Below are 24,290 nucleotides of genomic sequence, written 5' to 3'. Positions count from 1 at the left end.
GACATGTCGCTATAGGTGAATCACAGCACAGACCCTTAGGATTTTGGAACAAAGCCCTACCAACCTCTGCAGATAACTACTCTTCTTCTGAGAAACAGCTTTTGGTCTGTTATTGGGCCTTAGTAGAGACCAAACTCTTAACCATGGGACACCAAGACACCATGTGGTGTGGACCTCCCATCATGAACTAGATGTTGTCTGACCCACAGAGTCATAAAGTTGGATGTGCAGAGCAGCACTCCATCATTAAATGGAAATGGTATATACGAGATCGGACCCAAGCAGGACCTGAGGGCACAAGTAAGTTGTACGAGGAAGTGGCCTAAATGCCCATGGTCTCCACTTCTGTCACATTACCTTCCCTCTCCCAGTCTCCACTTACAACCTCATGGAGAGTTCCTTATGACCAGTTGACTGAAGAAGACAAAACTCTTGCCTAGTTTACAGATGGTTCTGTGCAATATACAGGCACCAGTCAAAAACTGACAGCTGCAGCACTACAGCCCCCATCTGGGACCTCCCTGAAGGACAGTGGTGAAGGGAAATCCTCCCAATGGGCAGAACTTGGAGCAGTGCACCTGGTTGCTCACTTTGCTTGGAAGGAGAAATGGCCAGATCTGCGATTGTATACTGATTCATGGGATGTGGCCAATGGTTTTGCTGGATGGTGAGGGACTTGGAAGGAACATGATTGGAAAACTAGAGACAAGGATTTATGGGAAAGAGGTATATGGACAGGCTTCTCTGAATGGGCCAAAGAAGTGAAGATATTTGTGTCTCATGTGAATGCTCAGCAAAGAGTGACCTCAGCAGAGGAGGATTTTAATAGTCAAGTGGATAGGATGATGCGTTCTGTGGAAACCACTCATCCTCTTTCCCCAGCTACTCCCATCATTGCTCAGTGGGCTCATGAACAAAGCAGCAGGGTGGCAGGGATGGAGGTTATGCATGGGCTCAACAACATGGACTGCCACTCACCAAAGCCAACTTGGCTACAGCCACTGTTGAGTGACCAATCTGCCAGCAGCAGAGACCAACACTGAGTCCCTAACATGGCACCATCCCTCGAGATGATCAGCCAGCAACCTGGTGGCAAGTTAGTTACATTGGACCACTTCAGTCATGGAAAGGGCAGTGTTTTGTTCTTACTGGAATAGACACTTACTCTGGATATGGATTTGCCTTTCCTGCATATAATGCTTCTTCCAAAACTATTATCCGTAGACTTACAGAACACCTTATCCACTGTCATGGTATCCCACACAGCCTTGCCTTGGATCAAGGAATTCACTTCACTGCAAACGAAGTATGGCAGTGGGCCCATGCTCATTTAATTTACTGGTCTTACCATGTTCTCAATCATTCTGAAGCAACTGACTTGATAGAATGATGGAATGGTCTCCTAAAGATACAATTACAATGCCATCTAGATGGCAATACCTTTCAGGGTTCCGGCAATGTTCTCCAGGAGGCTGTATATGCTCTAAACCAGCATCCAATGTATGGTGCTCTTTCTCCCATAGCCAGGATTCATGGGTCCAGGAATCAAGGGGTGGAAATGGGAGTGGCACCACTCACTATTACCCTAGTGACTCACTTGGAAGACTTTTTCTGCCCCTGTGACCTTATGGTCTGCAGATCTAGAGGTTTTAGTTCCAGAGGGAGGAATGTTCCCACCTGGAGATACATCACTGATTCCATTGAACTGGAAACTAAGAATGCCACCTGGCCACTTTGAGCTCCTTAATCCTCTGAATTCAACAGAGAAAGAAGGGAGTTACCATACTGGCTGGTGTGATTGATCCTGATTACCAAGGAGAAACTGGATTGATATTACATAATGGAGGTAAAGAAGAGTATGTCTGGAATGTCGGTGACCCCTAGGGCATTTCTTAGTACTACTATGCCCTGTGATTCAAGCCAATGGAAAACTATAGCAACCTAATTCTGACATGACTACTAATGGGCCAGACCCTCAGGAGTGAAGGTTTGTGTCACCCCACCAGGCAAAGAACCACGACCTGCTAAGGCACCTTCTGAGGGCAAAGAGAATATGGAATGCGTGGTGGAAGAAGGTAGTTTTATATACCAGTTACAGCTACATGATCAGTTGCAGAAATAAGGTCTGTAATTGTCATGAGTATTTCTGCTTTGTATATGTATATCAAATTTTTTGTTTTCTTCACTTATAAAAAATAAGATGCAAACAGGGTTAGTGCATTTTCGGTTGTATGTGTGTCCATTGTATGATGTTGGGTCCAACTATAACTTTATAATTGTATTTATTCAGATATTATGTATGGTTTAAGGAGATATGTACAGGTGCCAGGCTGACAAGTAGTAGACTATGATGTGTGTCAACTTGGCTGGGCCATGGTTCTCACTGTTTTGGCAGTCGTGTGATGTCGTAGTCACTTCCCTGTTGAGATTTGATATGTGATCACCCCTATGATGTGATCTGCTGTGAGAGGCCAATCGGTTGAAGGGGAGTTTCCTTGGGCATGTGGCCTACATCCAGTGTGGGTAGACGTTCTGGCAGGGTTCGGGGGCTTTTGTTCATTCTGGGTTCTGCAGCTGGCTCCTGTTCATCTGACCTGCCGATCTGGTGTTTGTCAGCCCCTGCAGCTATGTGAATCAGGAGAAACCTCTATCCTGACCCTCGGACTTGGGATGTTACAGCCGCTAAAACCATGTGAGACATTTCCTTGATATAAATCTCTCTACGTATATTTATATGCTTTCTGGTTTTGCTTCTTTAGAGTACCCAGTCTAAGACACCATATTCATGGATTGGAAAATTTAGTATCTTTAAGATGTCAATAATACCCAAAGCAATCTATAGTTTCAACACAATCCCATAAAAATTCCATCAGCTTTCTCTACAGAAATGGACAAATTAATTCTCAACTTTATACGGAATGATAAGAGGCCTCTAATAGCTAAAGCAATGTTGAAAGAGAAGAACAAAGTAGGGGAACTCACACTTCCTGATTTCAAAACATACTATATAGCTATAATAATAAAAATAGCTTGGAACTGGTATAACAATAGACCCACAGAACCACGGAATAGAATTAAGAATCCAGAAATAAAACCATACATCTAAGGTCAACTGATTTTTGACAAGAGTGCCAGGTCTATTTGATAGGGAAAGAAGAATAAATGATACTGGGAAAATCGGATTTCCACATGCAGAAAAAAGAAACAGAATCCATGCCTTACAACCTACTCAAAAACAAATTAAAAATGAATTAAGAACCTAAACGTGCAAACGAAAAACATAAAATTTTTAGAAGAAAATATAGGGACAATGCTGTCGGGCCTAGGTTTTAACAATGGATTATCTAGTATAATTATAAAAGCACAAACAGCAAAAGACAAAACAAATAAATATGACCTCATAAAAACTCAAAACTTTTGTTCATCAAAAGGCTTTACCAAAAAAGTGAAAAGACAAGCTACTGAGTGGGAAGAATATCTTTGGAAACCGTAAGTATGATAAGAATCTAATAGCCAATACATATATAAAACTATGAAAATGTAACAACAAAAACACAAATAACCCAATCTTAAAATGAGCAAAGGACTTGAATAGACATTTCACCAAAGAGGACATTCAAATGGCCAACAAACACAGGAAAACATGCTCAGTGTCATTAGCCATCAGAGAGATAGAAATCAAAACAACAGTGAGATACCATTTCACTCCCAGTAGGATCACAACAGGGTTTCTGTGAGTCAGAATTGACTGACAACTGGTTTGTTTTTGGTTTTAGAATGGCTAATCTACAACAAGGAGTCCTGGTGGTGTAGTGGTTAAGAGCTTGGCTGCTAACCAAAAGCTGGCAGTTCGAAACCACCAGCTGCTCCTTGGAAACTCCACGGGGGCAGTTCTAGTCTGTCCCATAGGGTTGCTATGAGTCAGAATTGACTTGATGGCAATGGGTTCAGGTTTAATGGGCTGCAAAAGACATCTTTAAAATGTTATAAAGCAAAGATGTCACTTTGAGGACTAAAGTACACCTGACCCAAGCCATGGTGTTTTCAATTGCCTCATATGCATGCCAAAGCTGGACAATGAATAAGGAAGACCGAAGAAGATTTGTTGCATTTAAACTACAGTGTTGGGCAGATGAATGGATAAACTAACTGTGGTACATACACACAATGGAGTATTATACAACGATAAAGAACAACGATCAATCTGTGAAGCATCTCATAACATGTGAATCTGGAGGGCATTATGCTGAGTGAAATGAGTCAATCACAAAAGGGCAAATATTATATGAGACCACTACTGTAAAAACTCATGAAAACGTTTATACGCAAAAAGAAACAATCTTTGATGGTTAAGAGGAAGAGTGCGGATGGGAAAACACTAAATAGAAAATAGGTAAGTGGTAACTTTGGTGAAGGGAAAGACAGTACACAATACCGGGGAAGCCAGCATGACTTGTACAAGGCAAGGTTATGGAAGCTCCATAGACATATCCAAATTCCCTTAGGGACCAAATTGCTAGGCTGAGGGCTGAGGGGACCACGGTCTCGAGGAACATCTAGCTTAACTGGCATAACTTAGTTTATAAAGAAAATGTTCTACATTCTACTTTGGTGAGTAAAGTCTGGGGTCTTAAAAGCCTGTGAGCAGTCGTCTAGGATACTCTACTGGTCTCACCCCTTCGGGAGCAAGGAAGAATGAAGAAAACTAAAGATACAAGAAAAAGATTAGTCCAAAGGACTAATGGAGCACACCTACCATGGCCTCCACCAGACTAAGCCCAGTAAAACTAGATGGTGCCCACCTACCACCGATTGCTCTGAAAGGGATCACAATACAGGGTCACGGAAAGAGCTAGAGAAAAATGTAGCACAAAATTCAAACTGCAAAAGAAACACCAGACTTGCTGTCCTGAAAGAGACTGGAAAAACTCTGAGAGTATGGCCCCTGCACACCCTTTCAGCTCAGTAATGAAGTCACTCCTGAGGTTCACCCTTCAGCTAAAGATCGGTCAGGCCCATAAAACAAGACTAAAGGGGGCACATCAGCCCAGGGGCAAGGACGAGAAGGCAGGAGGCGACAGGAAAGCTGGTAATAGGGAACCCAAAGTTGAGAAGGGAGAGTGTTGACATGTTGTGGGGTTGTTAACCAATGTCATAAAACAATATGTGTACTATTTAATGAGAAACTAGTTTGTTCTATAAACCTTCATCTAAAGTACAATAAAAAAATAAATAAATTATGGTGTTAGAGAAGATTATTGAATATAACATGGACTTCCAGAAGAACAAACAAATCTGTCTTGGAAGAAGTATAGCCAGAATGCTGCTTAGAAGCAAGGATGGAAAGACTTCATCTTATGTACTTTGGGCATGTTATCAGCAGGGACCAGTCCCTGAAGGAGGACATGATGATTTGTAAAGTAGAGGATCAGCAGAAAAAAATGAAGACGCTCAATGAGATGGAATGACACAGTAGCTACAATGTGCTCGAACATAGCAACAATTGTGAGGATGGCCCAGAACCAACCAGTGTTTTGTTTTGTTGTACATAGAGCTGCTATGAGTTGGAACTGACTGAATAGTAACTGACAACAATAGTATGGCTAAGATTTTTTTAAAAAAAGAAAATATCAAATGTTGGCAAGGGTATGTGGGGACATTGGAATTTTATGGTATAGATGTTGTACAAAGTAGTGTGGTGGTTTCTCAAAAAACTACGAATACAACTACCACAGGATCTAGCAACTTCACTCCTAGGTGTGCACCCAAAAGACTTGAAAGCAGACACTCAAATAGAGACTTTTACACCAATGTTCATTGCAGCATTATTCACAATAACCAAAAGGTGAGCCAACTTAAATGTCCTTGGCTAGATGAATGGATAAACAAAATGTGGTACATATGTACAATGGAATACTACTCGATCAGTAGAAATGAAATCTTGATACATGCTACGGTACGGATGGAGCTTGAAGACACTATGCTGAGTGAAATATGTCAATCACAAAAGGACAAATATAGTATTGACTTCACTTATACAAAAAGGCAAGAAAAGGCAAATGAATCCAGACTAAGGTTTATTAGTGTCTACCAGGGGTGGGAGGGAGGAGCGAAGGGGGTGTTTTGGTAATAGAGTACTGAATTTCAGTTTGTGGTGATGGAAAAATTGCATAGATTCCAGATAGGGTTGCACAGCTGCTTATTCTAAGTGCTATCAATGAGTTGTATAGTCGTAAAGAGTTGAATTGGCAAAAGTTGTGTGATAGATATAATTACAACAATAACAAAAGAGCAGCTGCAGCAGTTGCTTATGTACAACCAAACACTTCACAGAATTTGGTTCCTTGTTTTGGAGGTTTGGAGTCCTGGTGGTGGTATAGTTAAGTGTTCAGTCGCTAACCAAAAGGTCAGCAGTTTGAATCCACCAGCTGCTTCTTGGAAATCCTATGGGGCAGTTCTACACTGCCTTATAGGGTTGCTATAAATCAGAATTGACTCTATGGCAATGGGTTTGGGTTTTTTATTTTTATTATTTTTTTTAATTTTTGGAGGTTTAGGTCATGGTTTCAAGGGGTATCCCAGTTAACCAGCCTAATAATGTGTTAACCTGTTGCTGTCGAGTGGATTCCGACTCAGAGCGACCCTATAGATTTGCCCTAAAATAATTATGTAAATTAAAATTTGTAACCCTAAGATTTTGAAGCAAATTCAAAACTCCCAATATACTTTCAGCACCTAGTCATATTTAAAGCCACAAGGAAGTGCAAAAATACATTAAAAAGGGTGATGACTATTTTTGTTGATTCTTCAAAATGTAAAATTCATTCTTATTATCATAAATAATGAGTAGTGAAGAATAATTAACATCCTCTGAGAAAATATTAAAGTATACATATAAAATTTAAGATATCTTTTGGAGCTTTTGCAGGAAAATGGAATAAAACACAGGCTATGTAGAAAGCAGTATTTCTGTTATTTTTTTTCTTTTATTTTACCACTCACCAAAATAAGCAAAAAAGTAAAATTCGATAACATAAATTTGAACTTTCCCTATTCCACACTTTTTAACATTAAAAAAATTATGTAATGAAAAACTATTCTCATTCAATTAGAAATCACAGGAGAAAATCTGTCTGCCAAGGGGACTCAGGTGAAACAACAAATGGCGATGAGCAGATGTGGGAGCCTGGATAAGACAAAACCAAAGTGCCCCTTTGTTGTGCATTAAGCTTATTGGGAGTTTTAGGTACGGGCTGCAAGCATTTCCTTTAAGGATTCCATTCACCAATCTCTCCAAGGCAAAGGTGTAAGATGTTGGGAAGGGATGTTAGTGGAGGATGAGTTAGGCTGTCTATTCCTTACTGGCATAGACATTTCTGTAGCTTTATTCAGTGAGAGATTTTCTTTAAAAAGTACTTTAAAAAAAATTAGAATTCGATTGTCATTGCAAGCTTAAGAGTAAAGAGTTTCCTTGAGTTTTTACTTACACGACTTTTAACCATTAATACCTCGGTTTATTAAGTGTTCTGGAATTCCCATCCTTTGTATTGAGTTGGGTACCCAAAATATGTGCTGGATTCCTTGTGGGTGTAATTCAGCTTAGAAATAGAGTTTTCCATGTTAACGAGGCCATATCTGTGCAGGGTGTGTCCTAACCCACCTGAGTTATAAGGAGCAGATACAGATACAGATACAGGGATAAGCACAAACCAGGAAAGACAGATGCCCTGTGAGAACTGCCAAGGAGCCCAGGAATGGTGAGACAAGGATTTTCCCTCAGAACCTTCTTCTATTGCTAGTGCCCTGAATTCAGACTTCTAGCCTCCTGAAATGTGAGAAAATCGATTTCTCTTTTTAAAAGCCCCTGAACTTGCAGTATTTCTGTTACAGCAGCACTAGGAAACTAACACACACACACACAACAAATTCATTTCAAATGCTCACAAATAAGCTTTAGGCAAAGTTGATGCAGCCAATAACCAAGAAAGTATAAAAAGGCCTTTGAGAAGTTAAAAAAAATGCCCTAATATTCAGGCATTAAAGCTTATGCATTATATTCATAAAAACAGTCCTCAGGCCCATACTATGAGAATTTTTACATCATTTTCCCACAGTTCTACCTGGAGTAGATATTAGGCTTCCTAACCCAAAATTGATTAGAATAATATTAAAAAAAAAAATAAAAGACAGCCACATTAATACTATCAAGAACAGACAGTTGGAATTATTTCATATAGGCCAAAATAGCTATTAGCATGAGTGCTGAAAAATCCTAAACTACACAGTCACCATACATGCTACTGGCCTTATCTCAAAGACTGATGCTGCTTAGGATACGATTATTTGTCTTTACCAGAAAAAGCTGCAAAAACAAAAACTCTGCCTCCAGGCCCAAGCCCCAGCCACAGTCATATCAGCAACAAATAACCCAAAAAGAAATGATAAAATGGAAGTGAAACCAGGATGGGAAGAGATGAGAAAGTACACAGGAAGGGCAAAAAAAAAAAAAAAAAAAAAAAAACTTCCAGACAGCAATATCTCAGTTATATTTTAATAGCTATCACACTTCCCTGGCACTAAACTTTAAATCACTCAGTCAATGTTACATGAATAATAATTACAGCAACATTTGCTTGAGCAGGTAAAAGTCAAACTTTATAAGGGATAAAAATGGAAATTAATCAACATTATTTGCAGAATTAAAAGCAAACTTATACAGGGCAATGGCATTTTTAATGCTTGCCTAAACAGAATTTAAGCCCAACAGGGCTAGCTACTGTTTCTTTTTTCTCTCCTTATAGCATTTACCATGGAGCCCTGGTGGCATAGTGCTTGAGTTCGGCTACTAACCAAAAGGTCTGTAGTTCAAATCTACCAGTCGCTCCTTGGAAATCCTATGGGGGCAGTTTTACTCTGTCCTATATGGTTGCCGTGAGTTGGAATTGACTTGATGGCAATGTTTTGTTTTTAAATACTGTCATATACCTGGGTGGTGCAAATGGTTAACATATTGGCTACTAACCAAAACGTTGGAGGTTCAAGTCCATCCAGAGGCAACTCAGAAGAAAAAGCTGGTGATCTACTTCCCAAAAACCCTATGGAACACGATTCTGCTCTAAAACACACGGGGTTGCCATGAGTCAGTCAATTCAATGACACCTGTTTTACACACACAGGGGACAGTCAATGAAAATTATACACAAAGCTCTGTCATTTTCTCTTCACCAGTGGTCAAGTCATTCTGCAACAAAAAATCCCTTAGAAGGATTACCATCAAGGCAGTATAAAAATGGATCATTTTCCCTGAAGAAAAATTACACTCACTCTACAAACATTTACTAAGCTCACAATGGATCCATTACAGACGCTGAAAACAGCAAAATAAAAATCACAGTTTTTAACTTCAAACAGCTCACAGTCTCCTGAAATGGAGAGACAGATAAATAGCTCATTATAATACAGTGTGGTAAAAGTACCTGCTCCAGGCATAGCAGGAGAGCCAGCCCAGCTTTAGAGGAGGAATGTGGGAAGCTTTCTGAAGACTGTGGTCTTAACATCTTAAAGAATTAAAAAGACCTAGCCAGAGGTAATGGTAGTATTTCAAGCTTATAAGGCAACATAAAATACAGAGGTAAGATATGAAGAGTACAGCATAAGAGTAGAACGTAAGTATACAAGCAATCTGGAATTGCTGGTATAAAATGCAAGTAAGATAAGGTGAGAGATGAAGCTAGGCAGAGAAAGTCAGTGTCCAGAGAAGATACGTCTTGTTAAGAAGCTTGCATTTTATTCTATGGAATGTGCCATATAAGGGGTGGAGAATTAGGTTAGGGTTTAAAAAATAACAGTAGCATTTATTCTATTTCAATACATTGTAATATTTAATAGTGTACTGAAATTGCACTGATGATCAAGTCAGACAAGGTGACACTTAGATAAAAGTGGACAATAAACAATAAATAATAAACGAATAAATGAATTATGGATTTCTATAAGTTCCAGGAAGATAATAAAATTGGGCTGTAAAAGAGAAAGGCTGGGAATGAAGGGGACGAAGGGAAGACACTAAGCAGAATGGTGGTCCTGGGAGTCCTCACTGAGGGGCTCTCATGAGCCAGGACTGGAACATGGTATAGCAGCCAACCATACCTGCCAGGCAGCGAGAAGAGCAGGGGTACAGGCCACGAGACGGGAACAAGGACAGAAAAAATACTCATGTTACCCCATGGTCCATGCATCTGCATGTAGCGTTTCATCCCAGTAAGGCCCTTTTCTAACTTCTTTGCCTGGGTGACTCCTAGTTTCCCATGAAAACTCAATTCAGGCAATTTCTTTTCCAGGAAGCTTCCTCTAAAACCTTCAGATAAAGTTAGGAGCCATTTTTCTGGGCTTCAGGAAGACAGCTATAGCACAGCTTTCATAACTTGCACTGTGATAACTGTGTTTATGTCATTTTCTGGTACTTGAGGACAAGGTCTCTACTTGAGGGCAAGGACCTTGATTTTGATTTTGTATCACCAGAATGTAGCAAACAGGAAGGACTCTCCTGAGTAAGTGTATGAATGACTGAATGAACACAATGGAAGGCAGAAAGGGAAGGAAGGAGGAGAAAATAAAAGAAACATCCATGAAGGAGGAAGCACATAGAGTGTTTGTGAAGTCTGTTCACAATGACAGTTGTGTTTAGCCACCATTTTCTACATTGGTAAGTATTGCAGTACACACACACATACTCACTGAGTTTCATTTTATTATCTAAGCCAGAGTAAAATTTCAGGCTCTAGGGAACTTCTGGAAAAAACCTGAACTTAGCCTAGGGCTTGTGTCTTTCCTTTTGGTGTCCCCAGTCTTTGGCACATAACAGGTACCCTGTACGTGCTTGTGGAATAGCTGTTGGAGAGTGAGAGCATTGCGGTGACTCCATAGAAGCTTTTGTCCAGAGCCGGCTAATTCTCTTCACTAAACTCCTCATGTATTATTGTATTAGGCAGCTGCCAATAGGATCTCCAGCTTCACCCAGTGATGAAAGTGGAGGATCTGGGAAGGGTGAAAAGAAGTTCTGTAGCTGCCTGGGAAAATCACTATGTTTAGATGCCGTGGTGAAAAACAACAGCACCTATAATTTAGAATGGCAGCAGTGCTGTGGAAAAAGGAAAAGCGGAACGTTTTAAACAGATATGTAGGGATCTGGCAACTGGGCAGCCTAAGCCAAGACCATGGCAAAGAGAGAACTGAGGAGGGAGGATTACAGGCCCTTAGTTTACTCTGTGGCTCCAAGGGGCCTGCCACTGATTGCTTCCTAAAGCTAATGAGAAAGGGAACAGAATGGCAGAAAGAATAAAAACATCCTACATGTTTTTTTCCCCACTTCCGTATCACCTGGAAGCAATCTACCGACACACAAATTAACTTCAGTATCACAGATTACCAAATTACAGCACAAACACTATGTAAACCCTAGAGAGGTTTTCTGTATGTTTCTGTTTCCAAAATTACTGACCTCTATTTAGAAAAATTGTGAATACACCTCATATGTTCAAAGGAAAATGAAGATCGGCATAATTTATAAGGCAACTTGAGGAACTATTTATATCTCAAAATTACCAAAAGTTTTTTAGGAACTGTAATGTTTGTGTTTCATAAATTTCCAAAGATAATTTACTGGATTTCTGTATTTATTCAGGAAACATGTGGGCTGGGATAAGCTGTTAAATCCATAATTTCAAAAACTGGCAATTCTTGTCATATTTAGTGATGAGCAACAGAAAAATATAGGTCATTAAATAATGACCCAAGAAAAAATACCCCTCAATTTGAATGTGAACATTTGTGCCAAAAAAAAGAAATGATCACTGGCAAACCAGATAATCGCATCTGAATAAAGGAAAGCGGCTTATCTTATTGCTAGCTCTTCATTGTCAACCATAGTGGAGCTGAGCTGGAAGTAACAGTTTTATACGGAAAAGCCACTCATTTGAGAACCAAGAGAAGATGTCCAGTACACAGTGGAATTTTTCAAAAATATCATCCTTAAACTAATATCTATATCTGTGACAAATGAAAGCAACAAAAAAGAGTTGTTTACCCTGAAGGTCTACACATTTTTGTCAGAATAGTAAAATAGTATCTCTATTTGAAATTTAATTGGTTAATCTTTTTTTTAGTTATTTATTTAAATCAGCATCAAACAAATGTTTTATAAATAATTTAAAGTTCACGTTTACTATTTTCATGTTTTATGGGATATAAATTTATCAATTTCAAAGGATGAACTTATACAATACTTTGGACATATACAATTTTGAATTCAACTGTGGAAGGAACGTAAACAATCACTTTCAGATACGAATTAAGAGAAAATGGCTGCACGTCATTTAATCAGCTGTACAGGAAGTTGTGGGAATTGAATTCCAAGCTTTAAAAACCTTGTGTTAAATTAAATGTCTAACGACCTGTCACAGTCCTGTCAGCCGGCTGACAAGTCCTGAACAGGCATTTGCTTCATCCACTGTACGGCGGCTGGCACTGAAACGCAACGTTCCTAGGAGGACTGGGGATCTGCGATGCACGCTGCCTTGCCTAGCAACAGCAGGTGTGTACACACGCAGGAAGAGAAGGCGGGGAGGGCTTCACATGCCCCCGAGAACAGCAGGAGATAAGACTCAGCTAGAGGAATGACGCCTTCTATTCCTTTTTCGGGTGTCATAATTATTTAGATCACTCAATGTAGTCTCTTGTATTAAAATCCTACCACAGTCCTAGCATTTCTGTGAGTGTTATTGTGACATAGGAGCCCTGGTGGCCAAGTGGTTAAGAGCCCAGCTGCTAACCAAAAGGTTGGCAGTTCAAATTCGCCAGCCGTGGAAACCCTACGGGGCAATTCTACTCTGTCCTATGAGGTTGTTAGGAGTCGGACTCGACTGAACATCAACGAGTTTTTATTGTGATATCAGTCCCTGATTCTGAGGTACAGTAGCCAGGTTCAAGGTCAGTTTCAAAAGGCATGCATAATCAACTCCTAAAATACATTAAAAAAATACTACCCAGAAGGGCACATTAAAATTGAGTGTGTTGTATACAATCTGTGTTGGTTTTGAAAGCCTATAATGGAAGGAGTTACAGTATAGACAGTCTTACGAGCTGGGATAAAATTTTTATATTATATTTTTTTTGCGTGAGTGTATATTTTAATAAAAATGGTCCAAAGTACTTAGTATACTAACAGATCGTAAGAGGGATAAATTCCTTGTTAATATTCAAAAGTATAATACAACCCGAGAGACACGGGTGAATATTCATTACAAATATTAAATTCATAAAAAATGACACCAACTTTTTGCACAGCATAGTACACAGTAGAGTGGTGTATAGCATTTTCCTGCACTTTCAATATTGAAAGCTTTCACTATTGAGAGCCCATGAGGGAATAAACAAAAGCAATGGTAATAATAATAATAATAGAGAGCTACTCTTTCATGAGCAAATAAGCTCATGCTAAGGAAGTATGCTAAGCTGGGTACTTGTATTATCATGCTTTATCTTCCCAACCAATTTACGAGGTAGGCAGTATTTTCTCATTCTAGAAGGAAGAAAACAGAATCTTAATGAATAATTTGCTCAACATCACATACCTGGTAAGAGGCAAAAAAGAGAATTATATCCAATCCATAGGTCACATGCTTTTAATACAATATTTTATTTCGACCACAAAGACATGACATTTTGGCAATGGTTGTTAAATCCTTCAGATGATGAGAAATCTATCTAAAAGAAGGCAGGCATGGCCATGGTATGTGTACTAGAGGTGGGTGGAAAGCTTTTATTTCTCTAATGTGCTCAGGTTAGTCATCACATAACAGGTGAAATAATAATGCAGGAGTCTTTCCCTCCCATCTACTTTTAAGGAACAATCACTTATTCACTGCTGGGTCTTTATCGCTTTTCCCCAAGTCTACGCTCCCTTTTTAAATAGGCTACACACACACACATATACTTTTTTTCTTCTTACCAGACTCTTGGGTCTTGTTGTGCAAATTGGGGAACTAAAGAAATGCAAGTTCTGAGAGTCCTGAGATACTAAGTAGAGAGGAGGACAGCCATAAAAGAACAAAGTTCTGGGCAGCTGTGGTGCAATGAATTGCTTAATATATGGCTCTTCTAACCATAGTCTTTGTGACTCACACACGATGATTGATGGGACTACACAAATAAGGTACATGGACCCCCAAAGAAGGGATTGGTCAGTTTTGCCATCCTGCTAGGCTTAAAATGAGCCATCCCAGAGGCAGGATGAGAGGGTCTCACCACCACCAAAAAAGAAGAGCCAGGAGTAGAGAACATCTTTTGACCTGGGATACCTGCACTGAGAAGCTCCTGGAACCAGAAGACTGAGAGACAGAGAGCTGTAACACTGAAGACAGTGAAAAGCAGAGGCAGTAGAACTAAGAGACTGGCAGGAGACACCCAGCCTAGAGTGAGAGAACTGAGTGCCTTTGAGCAGGCGGCTTGCTGGCAGAGTAGGGTGCCTCCAGACACTTGGGGGAGTTAGGTTTGTCTATCCCCGGCACTAGAAATGATCGCCTTCAGGCTGAGGCTTACTGGAGGTGTGCGGTGCCTTCTGGCACTTATCTGTAGAGCTAAAAGAGCTTTGTGACACTTGCCAGAGCAGGGCAGGGGCCTGGCTGAGGGGCTAAGGGGCCAAAGGCCAGAGGGGGGCTTGCCTGTGGGCACAACTGAGAAGAGGCTGTCCTTATGGAGGAACTGTATTCTGAGCATTCCTGAACTGGAACTGTAACCTGTTACTTCCCTAATAAACCCCATAATTGTGAGTATTGATGAGTTCTGTGTGGCCATTGCAATAAATTATTGAATCCAGTAGAGAAGTAGAGAGCGCCCTGGAAGGATGGTTGGTGTCAAAATTGGTAAAGATGGTGGAGAGGGAAAGCATGTCTGATCTCTGCCTCACAGCAATTAGCCTTGGGCTATTGATCTGGATTCTCCTTCCCCCTTGTGAAGTTAGAGGAGGTCAGGTAATGATGCCTCCACCATGCCATTTTTATAGCAGCCATAATAGAATAAGGAAATAGCAGGGTGGGCAATGAGGTGAGGAGGAAGAGAGGAGGGAACTTGAAGGAAGCATTGGGGTATGCCATGAACACAATGGCATACTTTAGCCAAATCTCTGCCTGTGGGTCTGAAAGAGCTGCTAGCTTTAAAAGCTGCCCAGGTGACTTTGATGATTACCATGATTAGCACATTTTATAGCCACGTTTTCTCTATCTGAGAAAGTCAAAGAAATGCACAGAAGCTGTAACTCAAGAGTCAAACTTTGATAAATCTGAGTAGCTCTCAACCTTGACTGCACAATAGAACCATTTGAGCTGTTTTTAAAAAAAATGGCACCATGCCTCCGGACATGTTCTAGTTGAACTGATCTGAGGGTGGGATCCAAGTAGCAGTACATTTTTATTTTTTAAAAACTTCCATGGCAATTCTAATATGTACCCAGGTGAAAAACCCTGCATTAGGGGAGCCAGTTGAAATACAGCAGAGGTCATTCTGTGTGAAGAGAATCTTGGGTATAAAGACCCAAAGGCATAAAATAGTATGACCGTATTAATGAGTGTTTCAGTTTGGCTGAGATATGGACTATAAGTAGTGATGGTGGAAGTTATGAAAGATGACGCTGAAGATTTAGGTAGAAACCATCTAACGGTTGCTATGGTATTTGGACTTTATACGAGTATGAGGGATGGACATTGCAATGCTTTCAACAGACCTCACAGCTCAAATTTAAGGTTACCAAACTGAAGGGTTCCTAAGATGTTGGGCTTTGACTGCTACAGCCAGTAAAGCCCTGGGTAAACCCAGAAGGTTGGTTGGTCTCCCTATATTTACCTTTCCTAAAAAACAAAACAGAAGAAAACAAAAGGCCTCTAGTGGCGATGGACTGGAGGAAGCAAGGCTATAAGCAGGGTATGCAGCTGGAGAATCAAAATGTGAAAACAAATAACAAGACGCCAAGTCAGCATTTGCAATAAAGCAGTGTTGGCACTGGGTACTGGGTTGGGTGCTGCTGCCATAGCAAAAAGCAATCATTCGGACTTGGGAATAAGTTAGGGGAAGGAGTCTCAGAGAACGTGGTATTTGAGGAGAGAGTTGGAGGACACAGATGTCTTCTAAAAGTTTCAGACATATAGGAGGCAAAAAGGATAGGAACATGGTCAACAATATAAAATCTGATTCAAGTAACCCAGTGTGTGGTAAATAAATAACCAAACCAAACTACAGTGAAAGCATTACCAACTTTATTACATGAATGTCAAAGATATTTCAGCAGAAACATCTCAGTCATGGAAGGGAAGGGCATATGTATTGCCTTTTCATATTTCACCCCATGAGTAGTCTCTTATCTTTGTAAAATAGTTCATTCATATCCTTGAGACAAAGTCTCCACAGCATGAGATTTTTTCCCCCCAAAAGTATACATACTCTGATGTGGAATTTACCAGGCATAAGAAAATATGAGAGCTATATTTTAGACTTCCCAGACTTGGATCAGAGTTAAAAAAAAGAGGAAAATGAAATATTCAAAGATAATCAACAGCTAGGCATAACAAGTGTCAGCTCCTCTGCCCAATTCACCCCAAGTAAAAAGGATTGCATGGCTAAAACTGGCCACCAGAGCCGAATGGCTCTAAGAGGACAGAGCCATTGTTTACCGATGCCATCCCAAGAGGTTCAGATGCAACAGCCAGAAATCAATGTCATCACTGATTTCTCTGTGATTTTTTTTTTTTTCCTTTTTTGGTGGAGATGGGTAGTGGTGTATTCTTGAGTGTTGGCAGTTTCCAAAAAAAAAAAATGTATATATATATATATATACACACACACATATATATAAATAGAGATGCTATTTCATCCGAGCTACTAAATGGCATCTAATTAGGGATCTCCAGAAGGAATTCCCAGGATAGATTTCAGGTAGATACAGAATACAAATGATTTTGTTTGTTGTTAATACAAAGTTCATTGTGTAGTAAGTCTGGATTTCAATTATCAATTATTGCCTTGTGCAAATGAAATCTGAATTAAGAAAACAATTTTTGGCATTATAAAACCAAAAACCAAACCCATTGCCCTTGAGTTGATTCTGACTCATGGCAACCCCATGTATTACAGTGTAGAACTGCACTCCATAATCTTGATGGAAGCCGATCACCAGGCCTTTCTTCTGCAGTACTGCGGGGTCAGTTTGAACCACCAACCTTTTTGTTAGTAGTTGAGTGCAAACAGTTTTCGTCACTCCGGGACCTGCTTTGGCAGGATAGATTTATCAAGAAAAAATTTATGAAATAAATAAAAGAAAGCCCATGCAGTAAAGATAAGTCTATCCCTAGGCAAAGTTTGAAGAAGAAAAAATTCCTTTGCTTCTTTTCTCTTCATTATTTAAGTGCTTCTCCAATCACCCAGTACTCTTCTGATGCCTCCCCCTTCCTCCTTCCTCATCTCCCACCTGAGGTTTTCACTGGCCATATTGGGGCCACATCCTTTGTCCTTCCCCAATCCCTGGATTCCAGCTACTAGAATTGCTGGTTATGAGATAATGTTCATTATCCCAGAGTTTGATCAACACTGCTATGACATCATTAGTTCAGTGTTAACAGAAACAAGAAAATTCTTGTTTCTATGCCTGCTGCTTAGAAAAAATATATATATAAGTGTAAAAATACCTATTATGTGTGATATAATGTAGGCTTTTAATTTTGGATAATACTAAAGAAAACCCAGAATTAGTCTGCAGTCAAATCCTTGCGACAAGATTTGTTTACTATTAGTACTCACAGGAGCACTATTAGATTAAACCAAATGTTATGATTTAATCAGGCAAAGAAACCTTCCAGAACTCTGTCTGCAGCCATATTCAGGTGCCTTCATTGCTGAGCACCTATCACATATCAGGCATGGCACTCTGGCAGGTGAGTAAGACAGATGTGTTCCTGATATTCATAGCCTGGAGGAGGAGAAGGCAAGGAAATGATACAGTGCAATATAGTCGTGTATAATGAAGCCATTTATCCCAGAGACTGCTTTATAGCATGCTTGCTGGGAGAGGTAAGACCTGAGAAAAGCTTTAAAGAGAAAGTGGGACTTAGCCTTGTGATGATTAATGAGAAGGAATTTCAACACATAAAGAAAGGGTCCAAAGGCCAACTTCAAACTTTTTTAGTCTAAAACATAGAACACGTGAGAAAATTATGGTAAAACAATTTCATTTAAGACACATGATCTTACTAGAAAATCTTAGATCAAATATTTTGAAGTCAATAATTTCCGAATAATCTAGGAATATGTTTCCTAAAATGGGACCTGATTTCAAATAATCTATATGAGTATAATGTTATAGCTAACTTTATAGTGTTATTAGCCTTCCAATGTCAGTTTGCTTTCCAAAAAATGTCAACTCATGGGAACTATGCTTATTGATACCAAATGAATGATAGTCCAGAACAACCTTGTAGGTATTTTGTTTTAATTTTTTCCTCTATTATAATCTTCAAAGAAGAAAGAAAAAAATGAAAATGCAGTGTCTTTAAAGAAATGTATCTTTTTAATATATGACTAATTCTTGTCTCCTTTTACTTGCTATATATTTTCAGCTACCCTTTATCCTCTTCTATTATTAGGTTTTATCACCCTCCAATTCCACAACTTCATATTATTAGCAAAAAGTACAAGTGTCTTTCACACCCATCTGTCAGTTTGTCCTACCATGGTGGCTTACATGTTGTTATGACACTGGAGGCTATGCCACCAGTATTTCAAATACCAGCAGGGTCACCCATGGTGGACAGCTTTCAGTGGAGCTTCTAGACTAATGCTAGGAAGAAAGGCCCCAGTGATCTACTTCTGAAAACTAGCCAATGAAAGCCCTATAGAGCACAACAGAATATTGTCCGAAATAGTGCTGGAAGATGAGCTTCCAGGATGGAAGGCACTCAGAATACACAGTGGCTACAATGGACTTGAGCATACCCACGATTGTGAAGATGGTGCAGAACTAGGCACCATTTCATTCTGTTGTACACGGGGTCACTATGAGTCAGAGTTTACATGACGATGACTAAGAACAAGTGTCTTAAAAGAAGTTTTAGAAATTATCAAATGCTTTCCATTAACTATAACAATTTGGATTTCAATTATCAATTGAAAGGGCAGAGACAGGTCACCACAGAGTGGCAAATACCCAAATATTGCTTGGAATGTGTCCTGGAAAATATATGTTTAAAAGAGTTAATAAAGGAAGAAATGAATTAATAAATAAAATGCATAAAAAAATTTTTAGGTAAAAATATAAACAGATACTAATATGCAAGAAATAAAGTATTGGTCTTAGACAACTCTTTGACAAGACTTTGGTAGCTTTAGTTGATTATTTACAGGATTCAGTTATGAGGATATGGTAAAGGAGTTCGTAAATATTTTGTTCTTATGACTTCACAAAAGGCATTGTGGCCAAAGACAAAGTTAAATCAGGTATAATATCAGGGCCCAAATCAGTATAGAAAAAAAAAGGAGGCCAAGATGGTTCCCTTATTGCAGAGAGAGCAAAAATGCCACAGGGGAGCAGAGCAGGCTGTCACTGTGATCTTCGTTTCCTTATATGGGTGGAAGATCCTGGAAAATTTATAGGACAATACCAACACTGAACATACATATCCTGAAAGAAGTCCTCTGTAATCATCCTGTCAATCCCTTCAACTCTCACCTCAACCATAGAAAACTAGGAAAAACATTATTGTGTTAATAATGGATCTTGAAATATGTTTGGCTCAAAATCTGACTCCACATCAAAACCTTGCCTCATTTTATCAACCCTAATGTATACAATCACTTATCATTTCCATGTTTAATGCTTTCAAAATGTTTAATCATGTGAAGTTTTTCATCACTTAATTTTATATTTTACATCCAAATTAGTCTAGTCCCTTAAAATATCAGATCCCTGAGTACTAAACATGAGAAAATGAGTAGGCACCTGTTGAGATGGACTGAATTGGCACATGTGATTTTAGACCCAGAGGGAAAGCACAGAAAAGAAACTATTAACCTGGGTGTTAGGAAAAAGTTTGTCTCAACTGGTTTAGGCTCTTATGACAACTCAATTAGATTGATTAGTAAAATATAAAAAAAAAAAAAAAGAATTTTTTTTTGTATACAGGAAAAATTCAAGGAAGTAAATTTAGGCATATGGAAACTTAAAACTTTAGTAAACAGCAATAAACAAGGCAGTCAGGGCTAAATGTGGAATAATCAAAGCCAAATTCAAAAGAAATCAATTATATTTTTTAATTATTACTCAGAAGTCTGTCTTTTTTTCCTCTTACATTTTATAGATATATATATATGCATATATTGTTCTTGAAAACCTAATTAGTGTCATTAGAGAGTAAAATAGAGAACCAATATTTTCTGGAGACAGAAGTAGCCAGCATTTTGAAGCTTATCCAACCACTGACAATGATAGAAATAACAACACTGGCTAAGTTGGGTTATAAGTGTAACAGATGTGAATTTTCTTTATTTAATACTTAAAATCCATGGAAACACCTTCAGAAATTTATTACTCCCTTAAAATTAACTTTTTTACCTTCTTGTTCCTGACAAATCAAGAAACCAAACAAGACATAAGAAGAATCTTAGTATTTTCATCTGTTGTTTGATTAAAGACTTTTCCTTCATTAATAATGCGTAATAATGTAGTAATGTATTTTATTATACTAAATGCTTATGCATCATACATCTACTCATTATATACTTACTAAAAATCTGTAAGGAAAATAATATATACATATATGCACACATATATACATATTTATACACATGTATATATCCATATACATGTATAGAAACACAAATGTTCTAAATATTATGTCTGTTAAACAGATGAGAAATACGGATCTCAAAGAGATCAATGCGCTCCCTATAGTTATGAACTCCTCGGTCTTGAGAGTCTAAAACCAGCATTGTTCCATTTTACCACGGCATATATGCACATCTTAACAGAGATGTAAAAAACCATTGCCAATTATTAAACCACTTCTTTCCACCCTTAAGTGTGATTCATATTTATTAATCTGGCAAACACTAAATGTCATCTGCTTACAGTTAAATAGAAAATGCTCTCAAACCCCAAATTAATTTTTTGAGTCTCAGCTTACTTCACACTGTGATTAAATTCTATTGCATTTTTATTGGAACTAGAAAACTGTGGAGAAAGTCTTGCAACACTCACCTCTTTTTGACGGTACTTAATAGCCAATTTTAATCTCGCGAGATCATTTCCACTTTGTTCTTCTATCAGACCGTTGTCATCTCGGTAATTAAGAATGATTTCCAGTTCTCTGGAACTCCTTGTCTGATCCAAAAGGTCCTTAGCAAATTGTTTGCATTGCCGTGACAGCTCCTCATACTCTGACTTGAATTCATTTTCCACCTTGCTCAATTCCTGCAGCTCCCAACTTAACTGAAAGGCTGTGAGGAAAGGGTCTTCACTGGACAGCGCGATGAGGGAGGGGCTGGCCAAGGCCTTGTAGATGTTGAGTCTGGAGCGTGAGTGGCGGAGACTGTCTACGTCTGAACTCGAGACACATTCAACACAATTACAGCGGACCTCATGGGGCCGGGGCACCGAGACTCCTTTCTGAACTAAAAGTTTTATTATCTCATAATTATTTGTATGGGCAGCCAAAATGATTGGTGTTATGTCTGGAGTGAATTCAGAGAACTGCTTATCCAGGAGTATGGGAGGTACCTGGAAAAAAAAAACAAAGCAGAGATTATAAATATTTATTCACTTGTTCAAGCCTGTAAATTTCAAACAGCATGCTATAGTAATGTTGGGGAAGGGTCATAAATTTTTTGCCAGGTTTTTGTAGGAGAGATATGTCCTTTTTTTATTTTTCAAAACACAAGAGAAAATGTTTTTTTCAATATAGTGACATTTTTTCTTTATTTAATCTGAATTACGACATTTTACCAAATCTTCAAATAGGTGCCTATGGAAACTCTTTACTTAATAAAAGTTTTTTTTTTTTTTTGGTTCCAATCTATTTTCTAACTGACAATCTTTGCTTTTCTTTCCCAGAGATGTAGACTCTTCATATAAACAAGAAATATACTTAAAAATTAATGATTGTTATAAACTCAAGGTCTTGACCTGCAACAGAAAAATTTTAATTCTTTTTTTAAAATAATTTTTATTGTGCTTTAAGTGAAAGTTTACAAATCAAGTCAGTCTCTCACACGAGAACCCATATACACCTCGCTAAAAAAAAACACTCCCAATTACTCCCCCCCACCCATGAGACAGCATGCTCTCTCCCTCAACTCTCTCTTTTCGTGTTCTTTTCGCCAGCTTCTAACCCCCTCTACCTTCTCATCTCCCCTCCAGGCAGGAGATGCCAACGTAGTCTCAAGTGTCCACCTGATCCAAGAAACTCACTCCTCACCAGCATCCCTCTCCAACCCATTATCCAGTCTAATCCATGTCTGAAGAGTTGGCTTCAGGAATGGTTCCTGTCCTGGGGCAACAGAAGGTCTGGGGGCCATGACCACCAGGGTCCTTCCAGTCTCAGTCAGACCATTAAGTCTGGTCTTATGAGAATTTGGGGTCTGCATCCCACTGCTCTCCTGCTCCCTCAGGGGTTCTCTGTTGTGTTTCCTGTCACGGCAGTCATCGGTTGTAGTCGGGCACCATCTAGTTCTTTTGGTTCAGGATGATGTAGTCGCTACTTCATGTGGCCCTTTCTGTCTCTTGGGCTCGTAATCACCTTGTGTCCTTGGTGTTCTTCATTTTCCTTTGATCCAGGTGGGTTGAGACCAACTGATGCATCTTAGATGGCTGCTTGCTAGCGTTTAAGACCCCAGACGCCACTCTCCAAAGTGGGATGCAGAATGTTTTCTTAATAGATTTTATTATGTCAATTGACTTAGATGTCCCCTGAAACCATGGTCCCCAGACCCCTGCCCTTACTACGCTGGCCTTCGAAGCATTCAGTTTATTCAGGAATCTTCTTTGCTTTTGGTTTAGTCCAATTGTGCTGACCTCCCCTGTACTGTGTGCTGTCTTTCCCTTCACCTAAAGTAGTTCTTATCTACTATCCAGTTAGTGAATACCCCTCTCCCACCTTAACCTCCCTCCCCCTCTCGTAATCACAAAAGAATGTTTTCTTCTCAGTTTAAACTATTTCTCAAGTTCTTATAATAGTGGTCTTATACAATATTTCTCCTTTTGCAACTGACTAATTTCACTCAGCATAATGCCTTCCAGGTTCCTCCATGTTAGGAAATGTTTCACAGATTCCTCACTGTTCTTTATCGATTTGTAGTATTCCATTGTGTGAATATACCATAATTTATCCATTCATCTGTTGATGGGCACCTTGGTTGCTTCCATGTTTTTCCTATCATAAACAGTGCTGCAATAAACATGGGTGTGCATATATCTGTTCGTGTAAAGGCTCTTATTTCTCTAGGATATATTCCAAGGAGTGGGATTGCTGGATCGTATGGTAGTTCTATTTCTAGCTTTTTAAGGAAGCGCCAAATCAATTTCCAAAGTGGTTGTTCCATTTTACATTCCCACCAGCAGTGTATAAGTGTTGCAATTTTAATACAGCCTCTCCAACATTTATTATTTTGTGTTTTTTGGATTAATGCCAGCCTTGTTGGAGTGAGATGAAATCTCATTGTACTTTTGATCTGCATTTCTCTAATGGCTAATGATCATGAACATTTCCTCATATATCTGTTAGCTACCTGAATGTCTTCTTTAGTGAAGTGTTTATTCATATCTTTGGCCCATTTTTTAATTGGGTTATTTGTCTTTTTGCAGTTGAATTTTTGCAGTACCATGTAGATTTTAGAGATCAGGCACTGATCAGAAATGTCATAGCTAAAAACTTTTTCCCAGTCTGTAGGTTTTACTCTTTTGGTGAAGTCTTTGGATGAGCATAAGTGTTTGATTTTTAGGAGCTCCCAGTTATCTAGTTTTTGTTCTACATTCTTTATAATGTTTTGTATACTGTTTATGCCATGTATTATGGCTCCTAACATAGTCCCTATTTTTTCTTCCATGATCTTTATCGTTTCAGATTTTATATTTAGGTCTTTGATGCATTTTGAGTTAGTTTTTGTGCATGGAGTGAGGTATGGGTCTGGTTTTATTTTTCTGCAGTTGGATATCCAATTATGACAGCACCATTTGTTAAAAAGACTGTCTTTTCCTC

The 24,290-nt window shown here is 39.0% G+C and overlaps 1 protein-coding gene across 6 annotated transcripts in view; it reads right to left on the bottom strand.

The window, feature by feature from the left end:
• TRPC4 (transient receptor potential cation channel subfamily C member 4) overlaps positions 1-24,290 on the bottom strand; it is a 288,851-nt gene that overhangs the window by 135,613 nt on the left and 128,948 nt on the right. For 5 of the 6 annotated variants that reach the window (XM_023551371.2, XM_003412637.4, XM_010592656.3 and 2 more), the window contains exon 2: positions 21,296-21,814. The exons of the other annotated variant lie outside the window; for it this stretch is intronic. In XM_023551371.2, coding sequence (XP_023407139.1) covers positions 21,296-21,814 — 519 coding nt within the window. The remainder of the gene's footprint in view (positions 1-21,295; positions 21,815-24,290) is intronic. 6 annotated transcript variants of the gene reach the window in all.

This window comes from Loxodonta africana, chromosome 17 (genome assembly GCF_030014295.1).
Source record: "Loxodonta africana isolate mLoxAfr1 chromosome 17, mLoxAfr1.hap2, whole genome shotgun sequence".
Taxonomy (NCBI): Eukaryota; Metazoa; Chordata; class Mammalia; order Proboscidea; family Elephantidae; genus Loxodonta; species Loxodonta africana.
Note: the sequence above shows the minus strand (reverse complement) of the source record. Positions and strands in the feature narration are given on the sequence as shown.